Below are 25391 nucleotides of genomic sequence, written 5' to 3'. Positions count from 1 at the left end.
AAGCCAGAGCTCTTTAGAGCTGGTCTTACAACACAAACCCATATGCAGTGCTACAGCCCTGTTACCCTTGCTTTGATGTGAAATAATGTATCATGTCCTTAACCTAAGGGGTTTGTACACTTAGATTCAACAAAATAGTTTCCAGAGGAGAAAAGCCACACAAGATGTGTTTCAGAAGGTTTTGTTTTAAAAATAAAACCCAAACCTGTGTGACCAAATGCATCTCTAATCCCAATTCACACCCAATTTCATACTATAGATTCACCCAGCTGAACTAAACCCAAAACTCTTCTGTTTGCCCCTCGCCAATCAGCATCCTCATGAGCATGCTTATACAGATTTTCATCAAAATCAACTCCAGATTAAACATTTCATGTGGCCATGGCTCACAAGTTACAGCAATCCTGTTAATCACAGAAGGGGGGAAAAAAAAAAGGAAGAAAAAAAAAGGAAAAAAAAAAACCAACAAAAAAGAAGAAACCAAAAGGCACCAAGAAAATACCTACTCTTCCCCTCAAACAAAACCGTCTGCACCAGGAACTGGGAGAAGCATTCAGGCTGTTATTCTAGGCCAACACAGCAAGAGATAAAAAGAAAAGAACAGAGGAAGTATATATATATATATATATATATTTTAAAAAATAGTTTAAAAATTAAATGTTAGGATAAATGAAAAGGAAAAAAAAGAACCAACCTCATTTGTTTTGCTATAGGGTAATTAAGTGCAGTGTAACTTTCAAGTATCCCTTCTCAGACCCCAAAGCTCACTAGCATCTGTGCTCTGGGAAACCACTTTATGAAGGAGGCCTTTTTTCCTGCCATGCTAGAAGGTCTCCACTGCCTTTTTTGTGGTGTTTTGCTGTGGTTTCTTTAAACTGTGTGGGGTTTTTATTTTGGTGGTGGTGGGTTTTTTGGTGGTTTTGGGGTGTTTTTTTTTAAAGCCTTTTGGAAAAAAAAAATAAAATCAGCAAATGCCTTTCAGGCATGACAGTTATTTTCATTCAGTCCCCATGATATTATGAAGAACAGAAAGTATTTCTGTCTTCATGCTATTCATAAAAAAAGAAAGCAATGTCTGCCTAGAGGCTTGCCACGCTGCAAGGATCAGTAATTCTTACTTGCTTTCTGGAGTGCTGCTTTACTTTGGGGGCAGCCAGGCTTCTGAAGCAGTGAAAAAAAGCTGTAAGCTTGAGAAAAATCAAACACAAAGGGAAGCTACCTTTCCCCGTAACACAGCTGACACCAAAGCTTCTAACCAAAACAAAAAGCTTCATGGGCCTGCAGCACATTTTTCCTCAGCTCTAAAGGTCCTGTGGACTCCTCTAGCATATTTCAGAGTCTTCACATTTCACAGAAGCCTATAAACTACCAGCTGAAGATGCAAGTAAACTTGGCAGCCAAAGGATTTTGCTTGGCCTAAAGAGGTTTTTTTAACTATTTCAGAGCAAAAAGCTATCAGTGCTCTCTCTGAAGTACTGCAGCTCAGCACTTTCTCTCTGCAAGCCCTTCCTGCAACACCACTCCTTGATTTTGTTCAGGTTATCATGGAAATGAACCAGCACTTTAGGCCTGATTTCAAACAGTTGTCTCTCACTACTGCCAGTCTAAGGTAGGGAGTTAAAGGAAGAGAGAGAGAGAAAAAGGCGTTTGAAAGCAAGTAACAGCAAAAATATCCTCAGATGGAGATGGCTTTAGAGCACAAGTCCAGGACTGCTGCTAATTCTGTACAACACAAACAGATTGCCAGCAAGCTTTGGCTGGTATATTCCAACTCAAAGAACTAGTCCAGACTAAAGCTTAATTTAAACCAAACACCAGGCCCCTCCAACAAATCCACATTTTTAAGGGTAAAAGAAAATTAGGCCCGGTTAAAACAAATATTTCTTCAGCAAAACTGAGCTTATTTTCATTTTGGAGCTGTGAAACTCCCCAAGTTCTAGGTGGAACTTCAGCAAAATTGATAAAGGTTGTAAGAACTATTATTCATTTTCTGTGTGTCACCTACATTCTTCATCACTCAGCCAACTATGGCAAACAGTAAGCAAATGACAGAAAGACAAGAAGAAAAACCAACCAGTGACTATTAGATGGCCATGTCACAACTGAGTCTAACTTTGTTCTAGTCCCAGTATTACCTCAATTATCCGGCTGTCTACAGGCATCGTAGTGCTAACCATGTGGACATTTGGTGTGGATGTAGAACGCTGTCTTTGGGAGAGAGAGCCCTCAGAGGAAGGATTTGATGTGTTGAAGGTGAAGGCATGAGGTGTAGAATACCTGTGCTGGGAACTGGGAAGGAAAAACAAAAAAGAGAAAGAAAAGGAAAATTGTGGTTATTATTTTCCCCCTCTAGCAACTGAAAAATACTGTTCCGTGTAACTTGTCCAAAAGCAACACACATAGAATTCCAAAGAGAAAAAGCTGGGACTTACACTCTAACTAAACTATTTGGTCAGCTGAATCACTCCCAGTTTAACTTTGGAAATAAATTAGAAGATGTTGTCAGCTCACATACTTATCTAGTGTGTTTAACCCAAGTCTGTTTCTGCAGTTGACAAGTTTCACCACTGTTCACCTCAGTCCCCATCAAATTCCATCTAACAAACTGACAGCACACTGGCTCTGATGGATTGATTCATATCTGTGACATTTAAAAGAACTGCTCACATCCAGTCTGTTAACTGCACAGCTTAAGAGCTGCTTTTACTGCTAAGCCCTGCATTTGTGCAAGTTTGCAAGACTGTTCAATGGTTCATGCAGAACAGCCAGCAAGGAAGTCATGAAACCCAATACCATTTAAAAGGAGGCCAACAGTAAAATCCAGTTCAACAAAGAGTTACAAATCACTTCCAAGATCACTCAAACCTTATTTGTCCCAAATCACAAGTCTCTTAACTGAAATCAGCCAGCCTTCACAAAAAGCCTCAAAAAACCCCATCAGTTTAATGACTGGAAATAGCATGAGATGGCAAAGAGAACAGAAGATCAATCCCTGGTTCCCTTCCCACTAAAATAAGCAAATAAAGACATAGAACCATTTGCAAGTCAGCTACGTGCTCTGTGCCTCATTCCTGAATAGCCCAGGATTTTTTCAAAGAGGTGTAGCAAAAAGCAAAGGTGGCCTGCCCTCTTCAGCCTCTAGAATTGCAAGGAGAAGAATACAGCCACATGTGAGGATCAGAAGACAGGTCCCTTTGAAAGAAAAGCAGTTTTTATTCTAGCATTTAAAATGTTGTCTTTAGGTCTCAGAACTTTCTTTAAAAGGAGCAGATTTTCAGCTTCCACTGTTCCCTCTTCAAACTCTTATCTCTCATCACCACATTAGAACATTATCTTAGCTGATGTATGTAAGTCATGCAAAACGAGTCACGGACCCTTACATGTTCACTACCTGATCAGATAAAATTAATTCACATAAATACCAAAAGGGAGCCTTGACTTTTCTTGGGTAGAAAAACAAAGGTCTCCAGAAAACCTTTAACACCCTCCCTTAAAATCTTAAGGCTAAGAATTGTAACGTAATGTAAAATCCCAAATCAATGTTTTGCTTGAACCTAAAGCACAAGAACGGACACTAGGCATTATCTGCGGTGAAGTGGTGTTGCCTTCTTGCACATTGACCCCAACCTCCTTGAAGATCCTTTTGGTTTTGAGGAGTTGGGGGGGGGGGGGGGGGTGTTGGTTTGGGTTTTAGACAACTGTATTTCCCAAAACAGAAATGACAGGAAATACTAGCTTACCTAACAGGTATCCGGGAGACAGACTCCCGCATCCGTCTCATTGTCAAGGGAGGTAGTGCAGGGACACCACTGTCACTGATATTTGAATTTGGGAACAATCTGAAATATCAACAAAGACAATTACAATTTCAACTGCTACACTACCTCCTGTACAATGCTCTTAAAAGCTGAAAAGCTAAAGGGCTGTTTCTTTCCAGCACACTTAACTCCACGTACACATTCCTATCTTCACGTGGTATTTTTCCTCTGTGTATGGTAGGACTGAAAAAAAAAAGTCTTCAGACTCCCAGAGGAAATTTCCATGAGTTCTTTCTGAGCTCAAGATACAAATCTTTTTACATCAGGCTTCAGATCTTCCTGAAAGGGTTTTTGGCAGCAGTTCTGTTAAACCTGGGTAGCACCAAGTGGCACAAGTCATCCTACACTCTAATGACTGTCAGTGTAAGAAAATGCAGAACTATAAAAGCCAACTTCAGTTATTGGGGCCGGGGGGGAGGGAAAATTACATTCACTAAGACACACAAAATCAACTCCAGCTTGTAACACTTTTGTATAAGTCCTCTTCTAACATAATAACTTTCAGCTTTTCCTAAGCAGTATTAACAAAGTAGGAAGGTTGGATCAGATGACCTTTAAAGGTGCCTTCCAAACCAAACCATTCTATGATTCCATGATTATCCTTCGTCAATTTTCTCACCATTCCATTCATTTTCAACAGGGTGTCAAAAGCTGTGGCAGTTCTGAACACTCACACTTTCAACAGCTAAAAAAAACCCAACTGAATCATGACCTTTTTTTTTTCCTTCTAACAAGTGTCCTGCAAGAGGAGGTACTATTACCCTGCTGAAACAGAGGCTGTTATAGCAACTGTCTGGTCATCCAAGATCTCTGCTTGCCCCAGAATATTAACATTTAGAGCAAGAATGAATTGCACTTGATGTAAATGGCCTTCTTTACCTGGGAACAGACAATCATTGCTGGCTGTTTTATGAAATCAGCACACAGGCTCTGTATATTGATCACAGTGACTACGCTCCCCACCAATCCAAACTCATCTCTATGATAAGGGATTCAAAACCCCAAAGCTCATCTGTCACAGAGCACTAGAGCTGCTATGAGTCAGGAACAGTCCTTACAAGAGTTGCCTGATGTTGCTCCAGTCGACACACATGGTTGGGACTTTGGTGCTGCAGTGTTCGTGGAACTTGTAACCACACGTCTGACACCGAAAGCCATTCAGCAAGAACTTCTGGCAGATGTCACAGAAAGCAAGCTTTAGAAATGTCTTCCGGGCCTAGGAAACACATGCAACAATTAATCCAAGCTACTGCCTTCTCTTCATTAGCTGAGATGAAGTGGCAGGTGTCCCTGCCCATGGCAGGGGCTTGGAACTAGACAGTCTTTAAGGTTGCTTCCAAGCCAAACCACTCTATGACATGAAAAGCTTCAGAACCTGACTTAAATAAATGCCACATTAAAAAGCTAGCAGTGCCCCCCAAAGTGCTGTGAACTTAAAAACCATGTGAGTGCTCTTGCACTTACATCCAGTTTGGTTGGAAGCCTGGAAAGCTGAGTTTTGATTACCTGATTATGAGGGAAGACAGAGAGAAAAAAGGAAAAGAAATGAAAAAGGCAGGGTTCTGTCAAATTCAAAAGCACTGTTTTGTGCTTAGGAAGGTGACAGAGTTGACTGGGCCAAGAATTGAGGTTTTTTGTATGATCAAGGAGCTGATGGAGGATCAGACGGTAAGAACCACCTCATTATTTTATTAGTCAAAATGCTCTGAGTAACCACTAACCCCACTTTGCATAGCAAAGAAATTCCTTAGTAAATAACACTGTTTAAGAAATTCTACTTCTTAACATTTTGCTCCAGATGTGGAAGAAGCTCCAACTTGGAGCCTACCTCTACAGTATGCTCCAGAGGAGAAAGCCCTTTGGGGTCACTTCTATCTTTTTTTTAAAGCTTCTGAAATACAAAAGAGACTGATTTGACCCTAAGGGCTTTTACCTCTGGAGCATACTGTGTAGGAAGGCTCCAAGTCAGGGCTTCTTCCAGATCTGAAGGAAAATACTCAGTTTCTGGTGACCAACTGCAGAAAATGTTATTTGTAGTTTTCCAAAACTGTGAAGACAGCAGAAGCAAAGCTACTTCCAGTTTTTGGAAATCAAACCTAAGGTAATGGAGTTCAATGATGATCCTTTAGTTTTGACACGTGACACAACATATTTCCAGGTTGGGGGGGCGTTGACTGAATCACAGAACTGCCAGGGTTGGAAGGGACCCCAAGGATCATCTAGTTCCAACCCCATGGGCAGGGAGGGACCCCCTCCTCTAGATCAGGTTGCCCAGAGCCACATCCAGCCTGGCCTTAAAAACCTCCAGGGATGAGGCTTCCACTACCTCCCTGGGCAACCTGTTCCAGTGTCTCACCACCCCCAGCCTGGCCTAGGCATCATTAGATCATCTTTAAGCTCCCTTCCAACCCAAACTACTCTATGAATCTACATCCCAATACAGACAAGGAGGAGCTTACAAAGTTGTGTGTAGTGAGTGGAACATGATCAAGAAAGTCCACTTGCAGTTCCTCTCCAATCAAGGAGGCAGCATCTGTATTCCAATCCAAACGCACTTTTTTTCTGGAAGAAAGAAAATGGGGACAAGAAAGCAGCTTAGCAGGTAAGTGATCAATGTCTGGTGAGTTTTCTTGAGTAAACTGAAAACATGTAGAATAAAAGAGTGCCTAACCTCTTACAGTGAGCCATATTTCAGTGTCTTCCACTAAAACAGAACTAGAAGCACCTCTAAAAACATCAAGGCTCATCGCTGTTTATATTTGTCAGGTGTAAAGTCATTTAGATACACAGATTATTTGAAATCAAACACCCAGAAGCTGGAATGGGGTCACATAAATACCCTCAGAAACAAAACATTAGGGATTATGAATGGCAGACTTGGTGGCATGAAATCTGCATTATGTGCTCCAGCACTACAGTTACAGTTACCCCAGAATGGACTCAGTTACACAGAGAGATAAACCCACAAACGGCTGCCTCACAATGAGGCTCACATGAGCATTTCTTCACAGAAAGAGAGACTGGTCATTGGAATGTGCTGCCCAGGGAGGTGGTGGAGTCACCATCACTAGACGTGTTTAGGAAGAGCCTGGATGAGGCACTTGGTGCCATGGTTTAGTTGATTAGATGGTGTTGGGTGACAGGTTGGACTCTATGATCTCTGCGGTCTTTTCCAACCTGGTTAATTCTACTCTATTCAGCCCAAGCCTTATGAGCTGTGAGGTTAAATGTATTAACTCCATGAGATATCTTCACTCCCTCAGCCTGTAAAAGAATAATTTGGTATTTAATAGCAGCATCCCCAGTCCAATCAAAAATAAGGAGTATCTTAAGGGAGATTCAAATCCAAACACTGATAAATCCTAGAGGAATGCAGAGCCTTAAAACTGAGCACACAGAATCGCTTTGGTTGGAAAAGACCTTTAAGATCATCCAGTCCAACCGTTCTCTAGCTCTACCAAAGAGGGGGCTAAACCATGTCTCTCAGGACCACAGCTCTGCCTCTGTGAAACACTTCCAAGGATGGGGATTCAACCACCTCCCTGGGTAGCCTGTTCCAATTGTTTTAGAACCCTTTCAGGGAAGAATTTTCTTCTCATGTGCAACCTAAACCTCCCCGGCACAACTTGAGGCCATTTCCTCTCATCCTATCACCTGTTATATGGAAGAAGAGAGCAACTCCCCCCTCACTGAACCTCCTTTCAGAGAGTTGTAGAGAGCAATGAGGCCTCTCCTCAGCCTCCTCTTCTCCAGACTAAACAGCCCTAGTTCCCTCAGCTGCTCCTCACTAGCCCTGTTCTCCAGACTCTTCACCAGCTTCACTGCTCTTCTCCAGACCCATTCCAGCACTGCTGCCTCTTTCTTGTAGTGATGGCCTCAAAACTGAACCCAGTACTTGAACACAATTGATTTAAGCTGGCTATGAATTACTAGCTCTGCAGTTTACCAACTCCAAATGTAGAGGACAGATGCAGCTCATACCTGATGGCATATCACTTTAACTAGAGTATGACAAAAGCACTGCCACAAGCACAGCAGTGTTGCCTTTAAACAAAATCTTTAATGCTCAGGAAGCCGAAGGAGTTACCCTAGAGAAGGGGAAGAGAGCAACAAGGAAGTGCTCCCAGCCAAACTGTGCTTTTCAAAGAAACTAGCAAGAGAGGAGGAAAGTGTTACTGCAGCTGTTCTAAAGCCAAGCTTTTTCACACCTTCCAGTTTGAAGTTTCACAGATCATAAGCCCAGACTCTTACCCTTTTGGTTCAGCAAGGAGCCGAAAGACTGCACAGCATTCTGGCTGCAGACCCCTCACTTTCAGTGCCTTCATGAGACAGTCGTGCAAGGTCATCCCATTACGCACGTTCACCTGTGACCAAAGGGGACACACAGTCAGTGGCTGCACAACTTGGGTAAGCTCTTTTCTTCTTTTTTTATTGTTATTGTGGAGGGGGAGGGAAAGCAGAGGGGTTTTTCTCCATTTCTTCAGAAGTTCCAGTAAAACTGCACCATGGTTCACTTCTGAAGTTAATAAATAGATAAACAAAAAGCACTTGCAGACTGCTGGCCCTTCTGATTGACAACACTATACAGCACTCAAAAATAGGTAGCCTACGGAATCATAGAACATTTTAGCTTGGAAGAGACCTTAAAGATCACCTGGCTCTAACCCTCCTACCATGGGCAGGGACATTTCATGCTAGACCAGCTTGCTTAGGGGCCCCATTCAACCTGGCTTTCAACGCTTCCAGGCCTGGAGCCTCTATAACGTCTCTGAGCAACCTGTTCAAGTGCCTCACCATGAGAAAGAATTTCTTCCTGATGTCTCCTCTAACTTCTTTCAGTTTGAAGCCATTCCCCATCCTGTCACTCCATGCCTTTGCAAAAAGTCACTTTCCAGCTCTCCCTTCAAGTACTGGAAGGCTGCTCTAAGGTTTCCCCAGAGCCTTATCTTCTCCAGGCTAAACATCCCCAACTGTCATCCCATCTCCATAGAAGAGGTGCTCCAGCCATCCTCATGGCCCTCCTCTGGACTCACTCCAGGAGTTCCACCTCTTCCTTGTGTTCACTAGAGAAGTAACAGAAATGCCAGCAAATGGAATTGCCTTGAGTATAGAAAAAAGCTTAGTTTAGATTTCAAGGACCTTTGTGTGTCATTAGTGCATTATTAGTAAGTACACTCAGCTCCAAGAAATCCAACAGAAGTACTCCCTTCAGAAGTTTACTCCAGCTTTAACTACCATACTTCAAACTATGGACAACCAAGGGAAGAAAATGGGGACAGAAATGACTACACTATTTACTTCATACAGGCATCATTGTTTAGGTCAGCCAGCTACTGCTACAACAGTTTGCTGAAGACCACTCTCAAAGCCATGGGAGGTGGATCTTTGAAAAACTGGGAGAAACATTTAGCACAAGCAACCTGGCTGGTAAATAGTAGAGGTTCAGTGAATCGAGCTGGACCGGCACACTCAGATCTGCTACGAAAGGCAGAAAGTGATAAAGTTCCTGATGTTAGAGAAAAGAATCTGTTAGGCAAAACTGTTTGGCTATTTTCTCCTTCAGGAGAGGCCAAACCTGTCCCGGGGTGGTTCCTGCTGAAGGTCCTGGTCACACTTACTGGGTAATGCAAGAGAACGGTGAAATTCAGTGTATTCCACAAAGAAATCTAACTTTAGCTGAGAGAGTCTAACTTCAGAGTGTTGTACAGATACAACATCGCACCCAAAAGAAGAATCCATGAGGAGTCTACAGGGCACAAACCCTGAGAACCCTGAGAGCCCTGAGTCAACTGAGAATCTGAGAATTTTGTATATATTCATTGTATTTCATTATTGCTTGTAAAATACAGCTTTCCATTCGCTTCTCCAACTGAGTTTAGCTGTGCTTTGTGTGGTGGGAGGATTAAACCTTCACACTACCACAGCCTTTAAAAAAAGATAGCTGCAAATTTTTGAGCAAATCCACAGCTGGATGTAAAAAGAAAAACAAGAGACGTGCTGGAAGGTGTCCAGAGAAGGGCCACGAGGATGAGCAGAGGGCTGGAGCACCTCTCCTGTGAGGATAGACTGAAGGAGTTGGGGCTGTTCAGTCTGGAGAAGAGAAGGCTTTGAGGAGACCTCCTTGTGGCCTTCCAGTATCTGAAGGAGGCTACAAGAAGGCTGGGGAGGGACTTCTCAGGATCTCAGGTAGTGATAGGACTAGGGGGAATGGAATGAAGCTGGAGGTGGGGAGATTCAGGCTGGAAGTGAGGAAGTTGTTCTTCACCGTGAGAGTGGTAAAGCCCTGGAATGGGTTGTCCAGGGAGGTGGTTGGGGTGCCATCCCTGGAGGTGTTTAAGCCCAGGCTCTTCTTCCAGGCAACCAGCACCAGAACAAGAGGACACAGTCTCAAGCTGCACCAGGGGAGGTTTAGGCTGGAGGTTCTACACAGAGTGATTGCCCATTGGAATGGGCTGCTCAGGGAGGTGGTGGAGTCACCATCGTTGGAGGCGTTTAGGAGGAGACTTGATAGGGTGCTTGGTTGCATGGTTTAGTTGATTAGGTCGTGTTGGATGATAGGTTGGATGTGATGATCTTGAAGGTCTCTTCCAACCTGGTTTATTCTATTCTATTCCCTAACATGTCTCCTTTTCTCTTCTAATTAATCAGAGGCAAAAAAGGGAGAGAGAGGTTGGGGGGGGGAGCGAGGCAGCATCCTCCTGCCCAAGGAAGGTTTCTGTGTTGCTTTCTCTTTGCAAATACCTGTGTAATATTGTAAATACTGTGTATTTGTACATATTTCATTGCATTCCCTTACTGCTTGTAAATACAGCTTTCATTTGCTTCCCCGACTGAGTTCAGCTGCCTTTTTGCTAATGTGGGTGGGTTAAAGCATCGCACTTTGCATGTTGAATATGCAAGCAAAGCACACAGCTCATGAATAGTGGATAAATACAGCACTGGGGTAGAAAAATCCAGGTTCTCAAAATGCACGTGGTGCTTCCAAAGGGTGGCCTCTAGAATGGGCAACCTGATGACACCACACTGAATCGCAACAAGACCTCTTGTGAAGCTTGGCCTTTCTCTGCCCAGACAGAGGTCATGGTGGCAGCAGTGGGAGCAGGAGGATGCTCCTCACAGCGAGGCAAGGACAACTCACCACGGTGCGCTGCTTGTTGGGCAAGAAGACACGAATGGTATTGCTGGTTTTGGAAGTATCTGAGATTTTGCCATCATCAGAAGCCCGGCGCTGATAACCAAACTGCTGGACAATAGTAGGTGAAATACAGTTTGGGCCATCAAAGACAGAATCCTTCAGTCCAAACCCATTACTGAGGGTCTTCCAAGCTCCTTGAATGTGCTCCATTGATGCAGTCTATAAAACAAAAAATGAGAGTCAGAAAAACTGCAACCATAGAATCATTAAGGTTGGAAAAGACCTTCAACGGCATCAAGTCCAACCACAACCATGCCCACTAAACTAGATCCTGAAGCACCACATCCACATGCTTCTTGAACACCTCCAGGGATGGTGACACCACCACCTCCTGTGGGCAGCCTGTTCCAATGTCTGACCACTCTTGCAGGAAAGAATTTTTCTGAATAGCCAACCTAAACCTCCCCAGCACAACCTAAGTCCATTTCCTCTCATCCTATTGCTAGTGGCTTCAAAGAGGAGACCAACCCCTCCTCACTCCAACTTCCTTCCAGTGAGCTGTAGAGAGCACTAAGGTCTCCCCTCAGCCTTCTCTTCTCCAGACTAAACCACCTCAGTTCCCTCAGCCACTCCTCATATTACATGCCCTCTAAACCTCTTACCAGCCTCCTTGCTCTTCTCTTGACACCCTCCAGGACCCCAAAGTCTTTCTTATACTGTGGCACCCAAAACTGAACCCAGTACCAAAGCTGTGGCCTCACCAATAACGAGTACAGGGGCATGATCACTTCCCTACCCCTCTGGCCACACTTGTCTTGGCAGAGGCCAGGATGCCATTGGCCTTCTTGACCACCTGAGCACACTGCTGCAATATCCTTCTCTATAAAGTGGTACTCTCTCCTCCTGAGACAGCAGACCTCACAGCCTTTCCTGACAGCATCTGAAAACTGTGCTGCCTTCTCCCTTGTGACACAATCATCCTGCACATCCATGGCACAGCTCAGCCACATCTGCAAAATCAGCCTGAGTCTGGAAAGCATTTAACTTCTGCATATAAACAGATAATCAGTAATACATGTGTAATTCCTCTCTCTGCATCTCTGGTGTCACTGGGGCAGTTACCATCATGTTAATTTAGATAATCAATGCCTGAGAGACCTCGAGAAGGGTGGCTACATGCCAGCTGCAGGCCTGAATAGTCCTGCAAGCCAGATATAACATGTCAGCATTAGCACAGACTGTACTGGTAAGAAAAAGCAGCCCAACAGGAATGACAATAAAAAGAACTCATCGAAGAGATTCTATTTCTGTCACTGATTTTGGAGCAGTGGTTTGGAGTGTTTTTGAGGCGGGGCAGTTGGTTGTTGGCTTGTTGGTTTTTCTAACACTGGGAGCAAATTTAATACTGTTAGCACACAGCAAAATACATCACATTGTAATAGTTACACATTTTACATAATATGAAACAAGAAAATATATATATATAGATATTCTAACCAGACACACACACACACACACACAATCACAAAATCATGGAATAGTTTGGGTTGGATCATCTCAAAGGTCTTTTCCAACCCGGTGGATTCTATTCTATTCTGTCTAGTTCCAACCATGCTACCACAGGCAGGGACACCTCCTGTCCCAAGTTATGCTTAGTTACAGTTCAGCATAAACCTCTCCCAGTGCAGGGACATGAACAACCCCCTGCATACTTCCACAGCAGCACACACTACTACTTTTGCATATTCATGGACAAAAGATAAAGGTATCATGGTGGAGTGTTTATCCCTAGCTATCACAATGTCAGTCTAGCTTGAACTCCAAATTACACTCCAAATGCATCTGATTCACAAGTAAGCAAAGTCTGAAACAGTTTTAAACACTGAAATGTGCTCCTTGATAAACTCCCAAGCAGAAAGATTCATTACAGAATCATAGCATCATTTCAGTTGGAAAAGACCTTTAAGATCAAGCCCAGCACCACTTCTTGAAGACCTCAAGACATCACTAGGAAGTGACAGGGACAGAGATGCCTCTGCCTCTCTGGAGGGCTGTTTTGTACCCTAACAAGGGGAGAAGGAAGAACATCAACTCTCTGTCATGTCCAGCACAGTGCTCTCCTGCCTTCCTCTCTACCTGTGCTAAGCCAAACCCAGCTACAAACTGTGGATCCCCTGCCCAGAGACACAAGAATAACAAAACAAAATGAAACAGTGAAAATAAGCAGGCTTGTTAATTTCCCCCACAAAACTGCATCCTCTTGTAAAGATCTGAGAAAATGATGTTTAGAAGCCACAGAGTAAGTGCACATCTCTTGTCGTGTTAGCAGGCCGTCCCCAAATTAACCTTTGGTGGCCATTCATGCCACCAACATTCCTGAGCACCTCAAGGAGGAGTAAGGAAAGTTGTGTCAAAGCTGCAGTCAAAAAGAAATGAGGCAGGAAATCAGCCAAATCCAAGGCTTTCCAAGCAATTCTAATTGTCCTTTTACACTGACAGATCTACAGTTCCCTGAAATCATTAACAACTTGATTCAGCACATGATACCAAGTACTCCCTCCCTAGCTGCACACCTATCTATCCAAGTTCTCATTTCATGTTTGTCCTCTACTCTGCAGTCCATTTCCTTGTGCCCTTTTGTGGAGCACTCATAGCAGCCAACAAAAAAAAAAACAAAAAAGAAGAAAAGAAGCTCCTCTTATCCCAGACATGTTTATGTCAGAGAGAAAGACAAGTGCTTGTTACAGTTCAAGACCTAAAGCAATGAAATTCATGGGAAAAGAGATCCCCACTAGTGCTAAGTGTCTATTCTGTGATGCCCAGAAGGATAAACTCTGCATTTCTGAATGTTTTCACTCCCAGCCCAACCCCAAAAAGTCTTAACCAGATCTGGAAGTACTTAATGTTGCTACAGACCTAAACTCAAACCTCACTTGTAGCTAGAAAGGAAACTGGTAACAACACACTTAAAGAAAAAGCTTTGGTTTATATGAAGATCTATCACAGCACACAAGGGGACAGAAAAATTGAGGAATATAACTGAGTTCAGCATGCAGAAGCCACGACAAGCAGCTCATCAGTCACCTGCATCAGGAATAAGAAAAGTGAAGAAGTGAGGTACAGGTGCAACATGTATGTAATGCACACGGACAGCTTAAAAAGAGCAATTACTTAGATGGTCATTACAAAAACAGAGTGGAGAAGAGCTGTTAGATAAGAGGGGTAAAGATGAAATCCAGACAGCTTATTCTCTTTGTTCCTCTTTAACCTGCCCACTATGGGAAACTCCACTTTATTTCCTCCTTCTAGGTAAGGCCATGAGACAAAACAAGAGCTCAACTGGATTTCTCTGCTGAGTAAGTTGAGGTAAGGAATAAGCAGGGCAACCATCACAGCCTCCTCAGTGTCACTGCTGACCTAAGCTGACAACACAGCCTTTTTAGTCAATATTCTGACATGCTGCCAACATTTCCTGAAAAACTCAAGAGAAAACAGGAAATGACCATAAAAAAAAAAAATTCAAACTTGCACCTCAGTAAGAGCCAAGTTTCACACCAAAAAAGGTACTTCCCTGCTCTACTGGTGTTCCCTCAGCCCACTGCCTAGTGTGGGACAGCCTGCTAGAGGAGATCACAGAAGGTTGTTGTACATACCGAAAAACAGAGCAAATGCCATCAGCTTTCTGTACAACACAGACCTCAGCTGTGCCGTTGTGCATTTGCACCCTTGCTCTTTCTGAAGATCATTACTGCTCACAAGTGCTGGATATTCTCAGGATTGTGTGTGCTTGGCATAATGCTCTCTCCTAGCAGAGCCCTGCTCTCTTGCCATCATGCTTAAGCAGAGTATTTCTGCCATCTTTCTGGCTGCAGCTGATGACTGTCCCTGACAGTTTGGGTTTTCTATAGAAACATGGAATCAATAAGGTTGGAAAAGACCTCAGAGATCATCAAGTCCAACCTATCAACGGCATGAGATTGAACACATCCAAGTGCCGGGTTCTGCACATTGGCCACAACAACCCCATGCAGAGCTACAGGCTGGGGTCAGAGTGGCTGGAGAGCAGTCAGGTGGAGAGGGACCTGGGGGTGCTGGTTGATGGTAGGCTGAACATGAGCCTGCAGTGTGCCCAGGCAGCCAGGAGGGGCAATGGCATCCTGGCCTGCATCAGGAACAGTGTGGCCAGCAGGAGCAGGGAGGTCATTCTGCCCCTGTACACTGCACTGGTTAGGCCACACCTTGAGTCCTGTGTCCAGTTCTGGGCCCCTCAGTTTAGGAAGGAGGTTGACTTGCTGGAGCGTGTCCAGAAAAGGGCAACAAGGTTGGTGAGGGGTTTGGAGCACAAGCCCTATGAGGAGAGACTGAGGGAGCTGGGGTTGCTTAGTCTGGAGAGGAGGAGACTCAGGGGTGACCTTATTGCTCTCTACAGCTACCTGAAGGGGGGTTGTAGTGAGGCGGAGGTTGGTCTCTTCTCCCAGACAACCAGTACCAGAACAAGAGGGCACAGTCTCAGGCTGCGCCAGGGGAGGTTTAGGCTGGAGGTTAGGAGGAAGTTTTACACAGAGAGAGTGATTGCCCACTGGAATGGGCTGCCTGAGGAGGTGGTGGGGTCACCGTCGCTGGGGGTGTTCAGGGCGAGGCTTGACAGGATGCTTGGTTGCATGGGTTAGTTGATTGGGTAGTGTTGGATGATAGGTTGGACACGATGATCTCGAAGGTCTCTTCCAACCTGGTTTATTCTATTCTAGCACCCAATACCTCATCACTAACTAAACCATGTTTCCTCACAGACATCAAGAGTTCTTTTTGGGGTTGGGTTTTTGTGTGTGTGTGTGGTTTTTTGTTTGGTTGGTTTGGGTTTTTTTGCTGGTTGGGAGGTGGCTTTTACTTGTTTACTTTATTGCCTGGTTTTGGGTTTGATCGGTTTTAGGAAATTAAATGTAACTCCTGCTACAGGTTCTACTCACACACTTCAAAAAGGAGCCACCACTGAAGGAAGCAGGTAAGAACTTAGCTCAGATATGGTCTGGAGTGGACAAAAACCTGCAAGTGGCCTGAGGGTGGAGGGGTAGGAGAGAAGAAAAGGAAGTATAAAACCATTCAAAGACTCCTGGGAAGAGGTAGGTAATTTGGTGTTCAGAAGCTGTTAAAACTGCTCTTGGCATTCATAGTAGTGGGGTATGCAGTTGATAAAGGTGAAGCTGGCTGCAGAGACAGCAGTAATCAACTGCTCTTTTGCTTACTTTTGCAACTGTTCAGAGGCAACCCTCATGTGAGTTGATGGGAAGGCTTCAGTTCCTCAGAAACACTTCTTTCAGGCCAAGAAGGGTCTAGTCAAGACCACTTTGATGCTGATGCCACATGAGCAGCCACTGGACATGTCCACTTCCCAGATATAGTCACTGTTCTTATTCCAAGTGATTACCACAGAACCATAGAGTGGTCTGGGTTGGAAGGGACCTCCAAAGGTCCTAATTCAGGGATTGGAATGTGCTGCCCAGGGAGGTGGTTAAGTCACCAACCCTGGATGTTTAAAGGTCGTTTGGATGTGGTGCTTGGGGATATGGTATAGGGTGAACTTTGTAGAGTAGGGTTATTGGTTGGACTTGGTGATCCTGAGGGTCTTTATCAACCTGAATGTTTCTGTGATTTCTGTGATCTAGTCCAACCCCCTCTGCAATCAGCAGGAACATCCTCAACTAGATCAGGTGGCCCAGAGCCCTCTTGAGCATCACTTTGAGTATCTCCAGGGATTGGGCCACAACCACCTCCCTGGGCAACCTGTTCCAGTGTTCCACCACCCTCATGGTAAAGAACTTGTTCCTAACATCCAATCTAAGTCTGCTCTTCCCTAGTTTGAAGCTACTGCCCCTCATCCTGTCACTGCAGGCCTTTGCAGTCTCTCTCCATCCTTCTTGTAGCCTCACTTTCAGGGCTATTAGGGCTCCCTAGAGCCTCTTCTTTTCCAGGCTGAACAACCCCAGCTCCCTCAGCCTGTCCTCATAGCAGAGGTGCTATAACAACATGGAATAACAGACAGTCTTAATAGCTGCCTCTTGAGAAGCCACTCATGAATTAATTACACCTTTCCCCTGCCCTCTGCAGAAAGCTAGCTTAAACAATTATATTAAAATATATAAACCCATCCACTTTGAACTCAAACCCTGCACATACAGATACAGCACAAGAGAATCAGCAAGGCAATTATTTGACCAGCTTTGAACTAGCAACATTCAATCATACCACATAACACTGCAAAAGCACAAGAGACTTCTAGCTGGTACACAGAACCAAGCACAACAGCAGCACATGACAGACTACTGCCCAGGACACAGGTTCATGCACCCACCTCAACACAGCTCAGCTTGTGTCCTGTAACCTGTGCCCTAACACTGACCTGTTCAGTCATTTAGGGTCTTTTGCTCCAACCAGTAATTGATGAAAGCCATTTCTGCTGAAATTAATTATCTCTAACTCTCCCAAGAGCCACACAAATTCACTCCAATGAAAGTTATCTGATATGTTCTAAAGAGAAATTTCATTTAAAGAAAGAAGAAAGATTTTACAATGATGCCATCATAAATCACAGAACAGTTTGGGTTGCAATGGACCTTACAAGATCACCTAGTTCCAACCCTCTGCCACAGGCAGGGACACCTTCTGCTAGCACAGCTTGCTTGAGGCCTTGTCCAATCTGGCTTCAACACTCCAGGCTTGGAGCCTCCACTATTTCTCCGATCAACCTGTTCCAGGGCCTCATCACCCTCATCACATGGAAGCCTTTCCTCCTAATCTAAATCCAGATTCTTCCAGTCTGAAGCCATCACCCCTCATCCTGTCACTCCAGGCTTTTGTAAAAAGTCCCCCTCCAGCTCTCCTGTAGCCCACTTCAAATACTTGAAGGCTGCTCTATGATCTCCCCAGAGCCTTCTTTTCCCCAGGCTGAATAACCCAAATGCTCTCAACCTGCCTTCATAGCAGAAGGGTTCCAGCTCTGTGATCATCTTTGTGACTTCTTCTGGCCCTGCTCTACCAGGTCCATGTCTCTCCTGTGCTGAAGACTCCACAGCTGATCCCAGCACTGCAGATGGCATCTCAGCAGAGCAGAGGAGGAAGAATCCTCTCCATTCACCTGCTACCTGTGCTGCTGGGGATCAGCACAGAACTTGGTTAGCTCTGGGCTGGGAGAGCACAGTGCTAGCTCACATTGAGCATCTCCTCACCTAGCACCCCCAAGTCTTTCCCCTCAGCACTGCTCTCCATCCATTCTCCACCTAGTCTGTGTTTGTGCTTGGGTTTGCCCTGACACAGGTACCAAATTCTTAGTTTGTCTAAACAAGCTTTGCTCCCTTTACATGAGTTACCAGCATGTTTCTGAAACATCATCATTACCAGACACTGGATTCCTGCTTATGCCATGCTCAAACAATCCATTGCCAGCTGGCTGTTTTCATGCAGCTTTCAGAATTTTTTTCTTTAACATATTTCTTCCTGCAACTCTTCCCTTTCATGAAGACAGGAGTCCATCAAACAGCCTGTCTATAGCTGCAACAGCAGCATTCAGAGACTGTTCTAAGATACTAAAGCACATCAGTCCCATTGTAGATCTAGATCCACTGCTGCTCAGAAACTGATACAGATTCATTTCATTTCAATCTGAGCAGAAAAAGCCCTCCTACTATTTCCCCAGCTCCCACAGGCAAACTGCACACTCTGGCAAGACTGCACTCTTCATTCCAGTTCTGGGCCCCTCTGTTTAGGAAAGATGCTGAGTTGCTGGAATGTGTCCAGAGGAGGGCAACAAAGCTGGGGAGGGGTCTGGAGCACAGCCCTGTGAGGAGAGGCTGAGGGAGCTGGGGTTGCTTAGCCTGGAGAAGAGAAGGCTCAGGGGAGACCTTGCTCTCTCCAACTCCCTGAAGAGAGGTTGTAGCCAGGTGGGGGTTGGTCTCTTCTCCCAAGCAACCAGCACCAGAACAAGAGGACAGCCTCAAGCTGTGCCAGGGAAGGTTTAGGCTGGATGTTAGGAAGAAATTCTTCCCAGAGAGAGTGATTGCCCATTGGAATGTGCTGCCCAGGCAGGTGGTGGAGTCACCATTACTGGAAGTGTTTAGGAGAAGACTTGATGGGGTGCTTGGTGCCATGGTTTAGTTGATTAGATGGTGCTGGGTGATAGATTAGTCTCGATCTCAAAGGTCTCTTCCAACCTGGTTTATTTTATTCTATTCTACTAGTACTTTTGGCAGTGATTACTAATTTTGATAATCAGTCATTTGAACAAGTATTAAAACCAAGTGCACAAAATAGCTCCTGGGCAACGGGCACATCTGACAGCAACAGACTCCTGGAGATAATTACTCATACCCACTCAGATCATTCATTCTTATCCAAAACACCCTTCAGGGTACTTCAGCTTTGTCCATGGCTAAGCCAATAGTGTTTAGTCTGAGCAGCTAGCAATTTCAGCCTGTCCCCCTTAAACCAGTCATGAAGAGGCCTGAAGTTCACAGCATACAAAGCTGAACTCCTCTCAGTACAGAGTTTAGGTGCCTTGCCCTTTTCCCTATTTCTGAAACAAATACCAAATGCTTTCAAAGAAAATGTAAATAGTTCTCCCTCCCGACACACAGAAACACACACTGCCATTTCTAGCCACACAACAATCAATGGTCACACTTCTGTTCAATGAAATTCATACACAAAGACAAATCATCCCACAACAGAATCTAGAATCCATTCCAACATGAACACTTCTGTTATATTAGCTTTAAAAGTTGCTTATAAGGAAAGTTTTCATCTCTGACATGAAAGAAATCACAGAATCACATAAGGCCAGGTTGGAAGGGACCCCCAAAGACCATCAGGTTCACCATTTAAATGGTTGGACCTTTAAGAGGTTGGACACTTACTATGGTCTTTGCTCAGTTCCCTTCTCAATACAATAATTCCAATTGCTTTGACATTGCATGGGTGACCAAGTTGTCCGAGGAGAACAAAAAAACCAACCCCACACCTAATAAGTATCTGTTGTGATACACAGCAGCAATTCTTAGAAGTAGCTTTTCATAGCAATACAAGACAAATATGGGCCCATTCCAATGTTAACCACAAAAATCAAAGAACTATCAGGGTTGGAAGGGACCTCAAGAATCACTTAGTTCCAACCTCTCTGCCATGGGCAGGGACACTTTCCACTAGATCAGGTTGCCCACAGCCACATCCAGCCTAGCCTTAAAAATATCCAGGGCACACCCATGCAGCTTTCAGGCTCATATCCTGCTACCCAGTCCCACCCTGTCCTTGCACATTCTAGTAATGAAAATCTAGCTAGACAGACATTTACTAAGTGCTGTAGAAACCATCACAACCCCTTTTCTTTGTCATGTGACCAGTGATTTTGGTTGAGCCAACAGCCTTCATAGACTTTCTCTTTGAGATGCTGTTTAAAGTATCACAGCACAGAACTGTGTGAGGTGCAATGCTCAGCTTTATTTTGGCATGTGATAGGGTACACCTCAGACTGCTGCACTGCATCACCACAGGGGGTGGATTTGATGGCAGTTTATCATACTGATCGACATAGGTGTTTTAAAGCCATTTGTGCAGGCATGTCATCCACTACCAAGTGCAGCCCTTTAGCAGCAGGCAAACTCCTCAGCAGAAATATTTTGGTGTGTAAGCCTGAACACAAGTGAAAGCACAGAAATGCAACAGAGCACAGATGAGGAAGGAAATGGAGACTCAAGTCTTCGAAAGATCTGTTTGCTTTGTCCATTCCCACATCAGTCACTCATTTTCTTCCCACCTGCAACTTGCTGTCAAGTTCAAATGCAGAGCTCTGCAAGTCTCCCTGTAAAACCTGAATTCGTTCATTAGAGAAACAAGAGCACTGAGCACTCTGCTTGTGGTCAGTTTGGATGTAGAATCCAAATCCTTCCCTCCCCCAAAGTAGAAACCAATCCAAAGGGAAAAAGAAAAAATTCAGCAGGTATCTCCAAGCACTTGATCAGAACTTAAGTTTTAGTTGGGTATAGATCATACAGATTCAGGGTAAAGTTTATAAATCTATTAAATCAGCAAGGAAAGGAAAAAAGTCAGCAAGGAAAGTAGACAAATTTCCTTCATGTATTTTGTACCAATTTTGCTAACAAGGCACTAGAACCTCCACTTTTTTTTAGTACAGTAACTTACAATTTTGATCTTGAAATCAAAATGGATAAACATTGAGAGGTGGTCAAATGCATTCTCAACATCATGAAGACTATTTAAGCTGAAGGGATATTTAAGAACTTCTACCTTTTTCATTTGGCAAATTCTAATGTCTTGCTGGAAGTAACTACTGAACACCCCTTTCCTACATCTGGCTCTGTAAGGATCACATTGTATGACTGCATATATCATGCATAAACTTCTTGCTTCTTCACCATCATATTAAATTCTCCACAGCAATATCATAGAATCATAAAACTGTCAGGGTTGGAAGGGACCTCAAGGATCATCTAGTTAACCCCCCCTGCCATGGGCAGGGACACCTCACACTACAGCAGGTTGCTCACAGCCACATCCAGCCTGGCTGCAAAAACCTCCAGGCAGGAGGCTTCCACCACCTCCCTGGGCAACCTGTGCCAGTCTCTCACCACCCTCGTGGGGAACAACTTCTTCCTAACATCCAATCTGAATCTATCCAGTTCTAATTTTTTCCATTCCCCCCAGTCCTGTCACCACCTGACACCCTCAAAAGTCCCTCCCCAGCTTTCTTGTAGCCCCCTTCAGATACTGGAAGGCCACAAGAAGGTCTCCTCAAAGCCTTCTCTTCTCCAGACTGAACAGCCCCAACTCCCTCAGTCTGTCCTCATAGCAGAGCAGCTCCAGCCCTCTGCTCATCCTCATGGGCCTTCTCTGGACACCTTCCAGCACCTCCAGATCCTTCCTCTAATAGAGGCTCCAGAACTGGACACAGTACTCCAGGTGTGGTCTCACCAGAGTAGAGCAGAGGGGGAGAATCACCTCCTTCAACCTGCTGGCTATGCTTCTCTTGATGCAGCCCAGGCTCTGAGAGCTGCAAGTGCTCACTGCTGGCTCCTGTTGAGCTTCTCATCCACCAGCACCTCCAAGTCCTGTCCTTCAGGGCTGCTCTTCAGCCAGTCGCTGCCCAGCCTGCATCAGTGCTTGGGATTGCCCCAGTCCAGATGCAGGACCTTGCACTCGGTCTTGTTCCTCCAAAAGAAGATTCAGAAAGGAAGATCTTTAAAGATGACCTTGCACTGCAGAAGCAGGCCTATGAGTTTACAGAGACAAGGCTCTCTGGAGAAGCCTTTTTCCCCTTCAAGTCTTTCAATCAGCTGCACATACATTCTCAGACACGTGCTTATTTGCATTCTGAACTTGCTCATGCCTCAATTGTTTCAAGTTGGGATGAAAGCCCCAGACTGTGTTTACAGTCGCCTGGAACTCATCCACTTTACAGCAAGGACGAAAAAGTTACTCAAATGTCAGCAATCCACCAAATGCCCTTCCCACACAAGTTCTCAAGGATTAAACAACAGTGACTGAGAACCTCAGCACAAAGAATCACTGACTCTGTCCTCCCTGCCTTGCACACAGTAAATGAGGTGACACTGAGGACACATCAGCCTTTAAACCAACCTTGGCTGGTGGACACACAGCCTGAGATTAGGTTAGTCGGGTTAACGGCTGGGAGCTGCTTGTTAGGCAGGTTAACTGTGCACTTCAGACACCACAGTTCCTGCTACAACATCCTTGCACAATTCCAGACAGTGCCAGTTAGACAGAATGCATGCAGTGATCCAGCCTGTTCAAGAGTTGGGAGTCCTCTGCATTCAAGCAGGGCAGCTTTAAACTGAGAAATTAGGTTTATTGAACATGGGCTCTGTGCCAGAATCAGCAGTGCCACCGGGAGGTCAATACCTCCAAGAGCCTGGGCATGGAAACAATGTAGAGATCATGGGGCAGGGGGCAAGGAACAAGGGCAATAGCACCAAGAGAGATTTGGAAGGGGCCTCATGGTATTTTTCTGTGAGAAGATAGAACAAATGATTCTCTTTTATATTTTATTATAAAGTACACCCTGGAAGATCTAACACACATTTCTGAAACAGGAACTAAATCTAACATACTACAGGACTCTTTTAGTTACAAACTGCCTGGACAGCTCTACTGGCTTTATTCTGTTGTCCCTATGCACTGGCAGCCTGCAAATAAAGACTGAATTAGAAATTACAGATTGTGTACAGCAAAACTGTTTAGACTTCAAACACTTACTGTCCTAAGTGCCTCCAAAAAGCAATTATGTTCCATTTTTATTCCATCTTACTCAACACATCAATGAAACAATTCTGGTGTCCCCATCATAAGGGGGATACAGAGCTGTTGGAGCAAATCCAGAGGAGGGCCACAAGGATAATCCAAGGGCTATGAGCACAGGTTGAGGTTGTTCATCCTGGAGAAAACTCTGGGGGGTCCTTAGAACTGAAGGGAAGCTAGAGGAAGGCTGGGGAGTTACTTTTCATAAGGGTGTCTACCAATAAGACAAGGGGGTATGGTTTGAAGCTGAGGGAGAGGAAGTTTAGACTGGATCTTAGGAAGTTCTTCAGTACGAGAGTGGTGAGACACTGGATGCCCCCTCCCTGGAGGTGTTCAAGGCCAGGTTGGATAAGGCCTGGAATAGCCAAGTTGAGTTGAGAAGCATCCCTGCTTCTCATGGTAGGGAGGTTGGAGTAGATGATCTCTAAGGTCTCTTCCAACCTGAGCCCTTCTATGAAATTACAACTCTGGTTTGGGTGGGTTGTGTTTATTTAACAAAGACTTTTCTGATCCTGTACCTTTGAAACAGAGGTTTAAGATAAAGTTGCAGACATGATTTACATTAAGTCTGGATTGCTCCCAACAGACCTGTAACTGAGTGGAAAAGCAAATGCTCTTTGGAGAAGGCAGGCAAATATCAAGATCTAAAGTTCTAAACTGGGGAAGGGCTTTCCCCCTGCAGAGTAAATATGGATGAAGACTGGCTAAAGCAAGAGCTTAAGTTAAACACATGCTGCTGATAAAGCAAACCCTGAACAACTGAAGGTATCCTATGCATTTTGTGGAATGTTTCAAAACCCAAAAAGCACACTTTAGTAGCAGTGAAGGAATACAAGCACATGTGTAAGTCTCCCTTCCCCCAGGAAAGAGCCAAGGACCTCAGAAGAATGAGACAGGGGAAAGGAAAGATAACCAGAGAAAGTTTTTTATACCTTCAGTTTCCCCTTCAGGCAAACGAAGTCCTATGACAAAAGGATGAAGCTCATCATCTGTGGAAGGCAATACAAAAGCAGAAGACAATTACTACTTTAATAGACAAACATGCACAACGTATCAAATTATTAACAAAAATCATTTTGTGAATTCCATCAACATTATCATAGAACCATAGACTGGGTTGGGTTGGAAGGGGCCTTGAAGATCATCTAGTTCCACCAGACCAGCTTGCTCAAAGCCCCATCCAGCCTGGCTGGATGTTGGAGTTAACTTATCCTTCTACTGTTAAGAGCTTTCAGGGCCTTCTGGACTTTCATTTTCCAGTGTAACAAGATGCTCCATGCAAGGCCAGGCCACATGATAACCAAATGCTACCTCAGTTCAACATCTTCCCATTCTTATTCAAGAACACCACAAACATCTGTTACAGCTGCAAATTCACTGAAGTAAAAATTAAGCACAAGTTGATTACTTCCTTCTCAGACACCAGTTCCTCACAAACACAGAAACATCTTGCTGACTCAATTGCTGTAACAAATCATAAAATCATTTTGGTTGGAAAAGCCCTTTAAGATCATCCAGTCCAACCTACAAGAAAGCTGGTGAGGGACTTTCTAGGGTGTGAGGTAATGGTAGGACTAGGGGGAATGGAACAAAAATAGAAATGGGTAGCTTCAGCTTGGATGTTAGGAAGAAATTCTTCATCATGAAGGTGATGAGACATCGGAACAGGTTGCCCAGGGAGGTGGTAGAAGCCTCACTCCTGGAGTTTTTGAAGGCCAGGCTGGATGTGGCTCTGAGCAGCCTGATCTAGTGTGAGGTGTCCTTGCCCATGGCAGAAGGGTTGGAACTGGATGATCCTTGAGGTCCTTTCCAACCCTGACAACTCTATGATTCTCTAACTCTAGCAAGGCTGGCACTAAACCATGTCCCTCTGCACAACAAAGCAAGAAGGAAGATGGGGACCTTCTGAAGGCTATCTGGATCATGCATATAATCAACTGTAAGGGGAGGAATTCCTAGGGAAGCTGTAAAGGTCATGATTAACAGATTGTAAGGGCAGATAAATTAAAGTGTAAGTGAAACATACATAAGTACTCACTAGACAGTAAAGGGCAAATGCTTCCTTACCCAAAGTTCCCATCCAACTTAGCAATTCCTAAAGCACTCCCATGCAGAGA

General features: G+C 44.5%; 1 protein-coding gene across 8 annotated transcripts in view; it reads right to left on the bottom strand.

The window, feature by feature from the left end:
- RAF1 (Raf-1 proto-oncogene, serine/threonine kinase) overlaps positions 1 to 25391 on the bottom strand; it is a 103988-nt gene that overhangs the window by 22526 nt on the left and 56071 nt on the right. For 3 of the 8 annotated variants that reach the window (XM_054166518.1, XM_054166524.1, XM_009902339.2), the window contains exons 2-8: positions 10957 to 11172; positions 8070 to 8182; positions 6278 to 6380; positions 4877 to 5034; positions 3741 to 3839; positions 2136 to 2289; positions 507 to 566 (exon numbers count right to left, since the gene is read on the bottom strand). In XM_054166518.1, the coding sequence (XP_054022493.1) occupies positions 507 to 566; positions 2136 to 2289; positions 3741 to 3839; positions 4877 to 5034; positions 6278 to 6380; positions 8070 to 8182; positions 10957 to 11163 (894 nt within the window). In that variant the 5' untranslated portion in view covers positions 11164 to 11172. Of the gene's footprint in view, positions 1 to 506; positions 567 to 2135; positions 2290 to 3740; positions 3840 to 4876; positions 5035 to 6277; positions 6381 to 8069; positions 8183 to 10956; positions 11173 to 24206; positions 24264 to 25391 lie in introns of all 8 variants that reach the window. The other 5 variants (XM_054166510.1, XM_054166498.1, XM_054166536.1 and 2 more) reach the window with 4 other exon arrangements.

This window comes from Dryobates pubescens, chromosome 1 (genome assembly GCF_014839835.1).
Source record: "Dryobates pubescens isolate bDryPub1 chromosome 1, bDryPub1.pri, whole genome shotgun sequence".
In the NCBI taxonomy this organism is placed as follows: Eukaryota; Metazoa; Chordata; class Aves; order Piciformes; family Picidae; genus Dryobates; species Dryobates pubescens.
The sequence above is the reverse complement of the archived record's forward strand: the minus strand, read 5'-3'. Positions and strand labels throughout refer to the sequence as shown.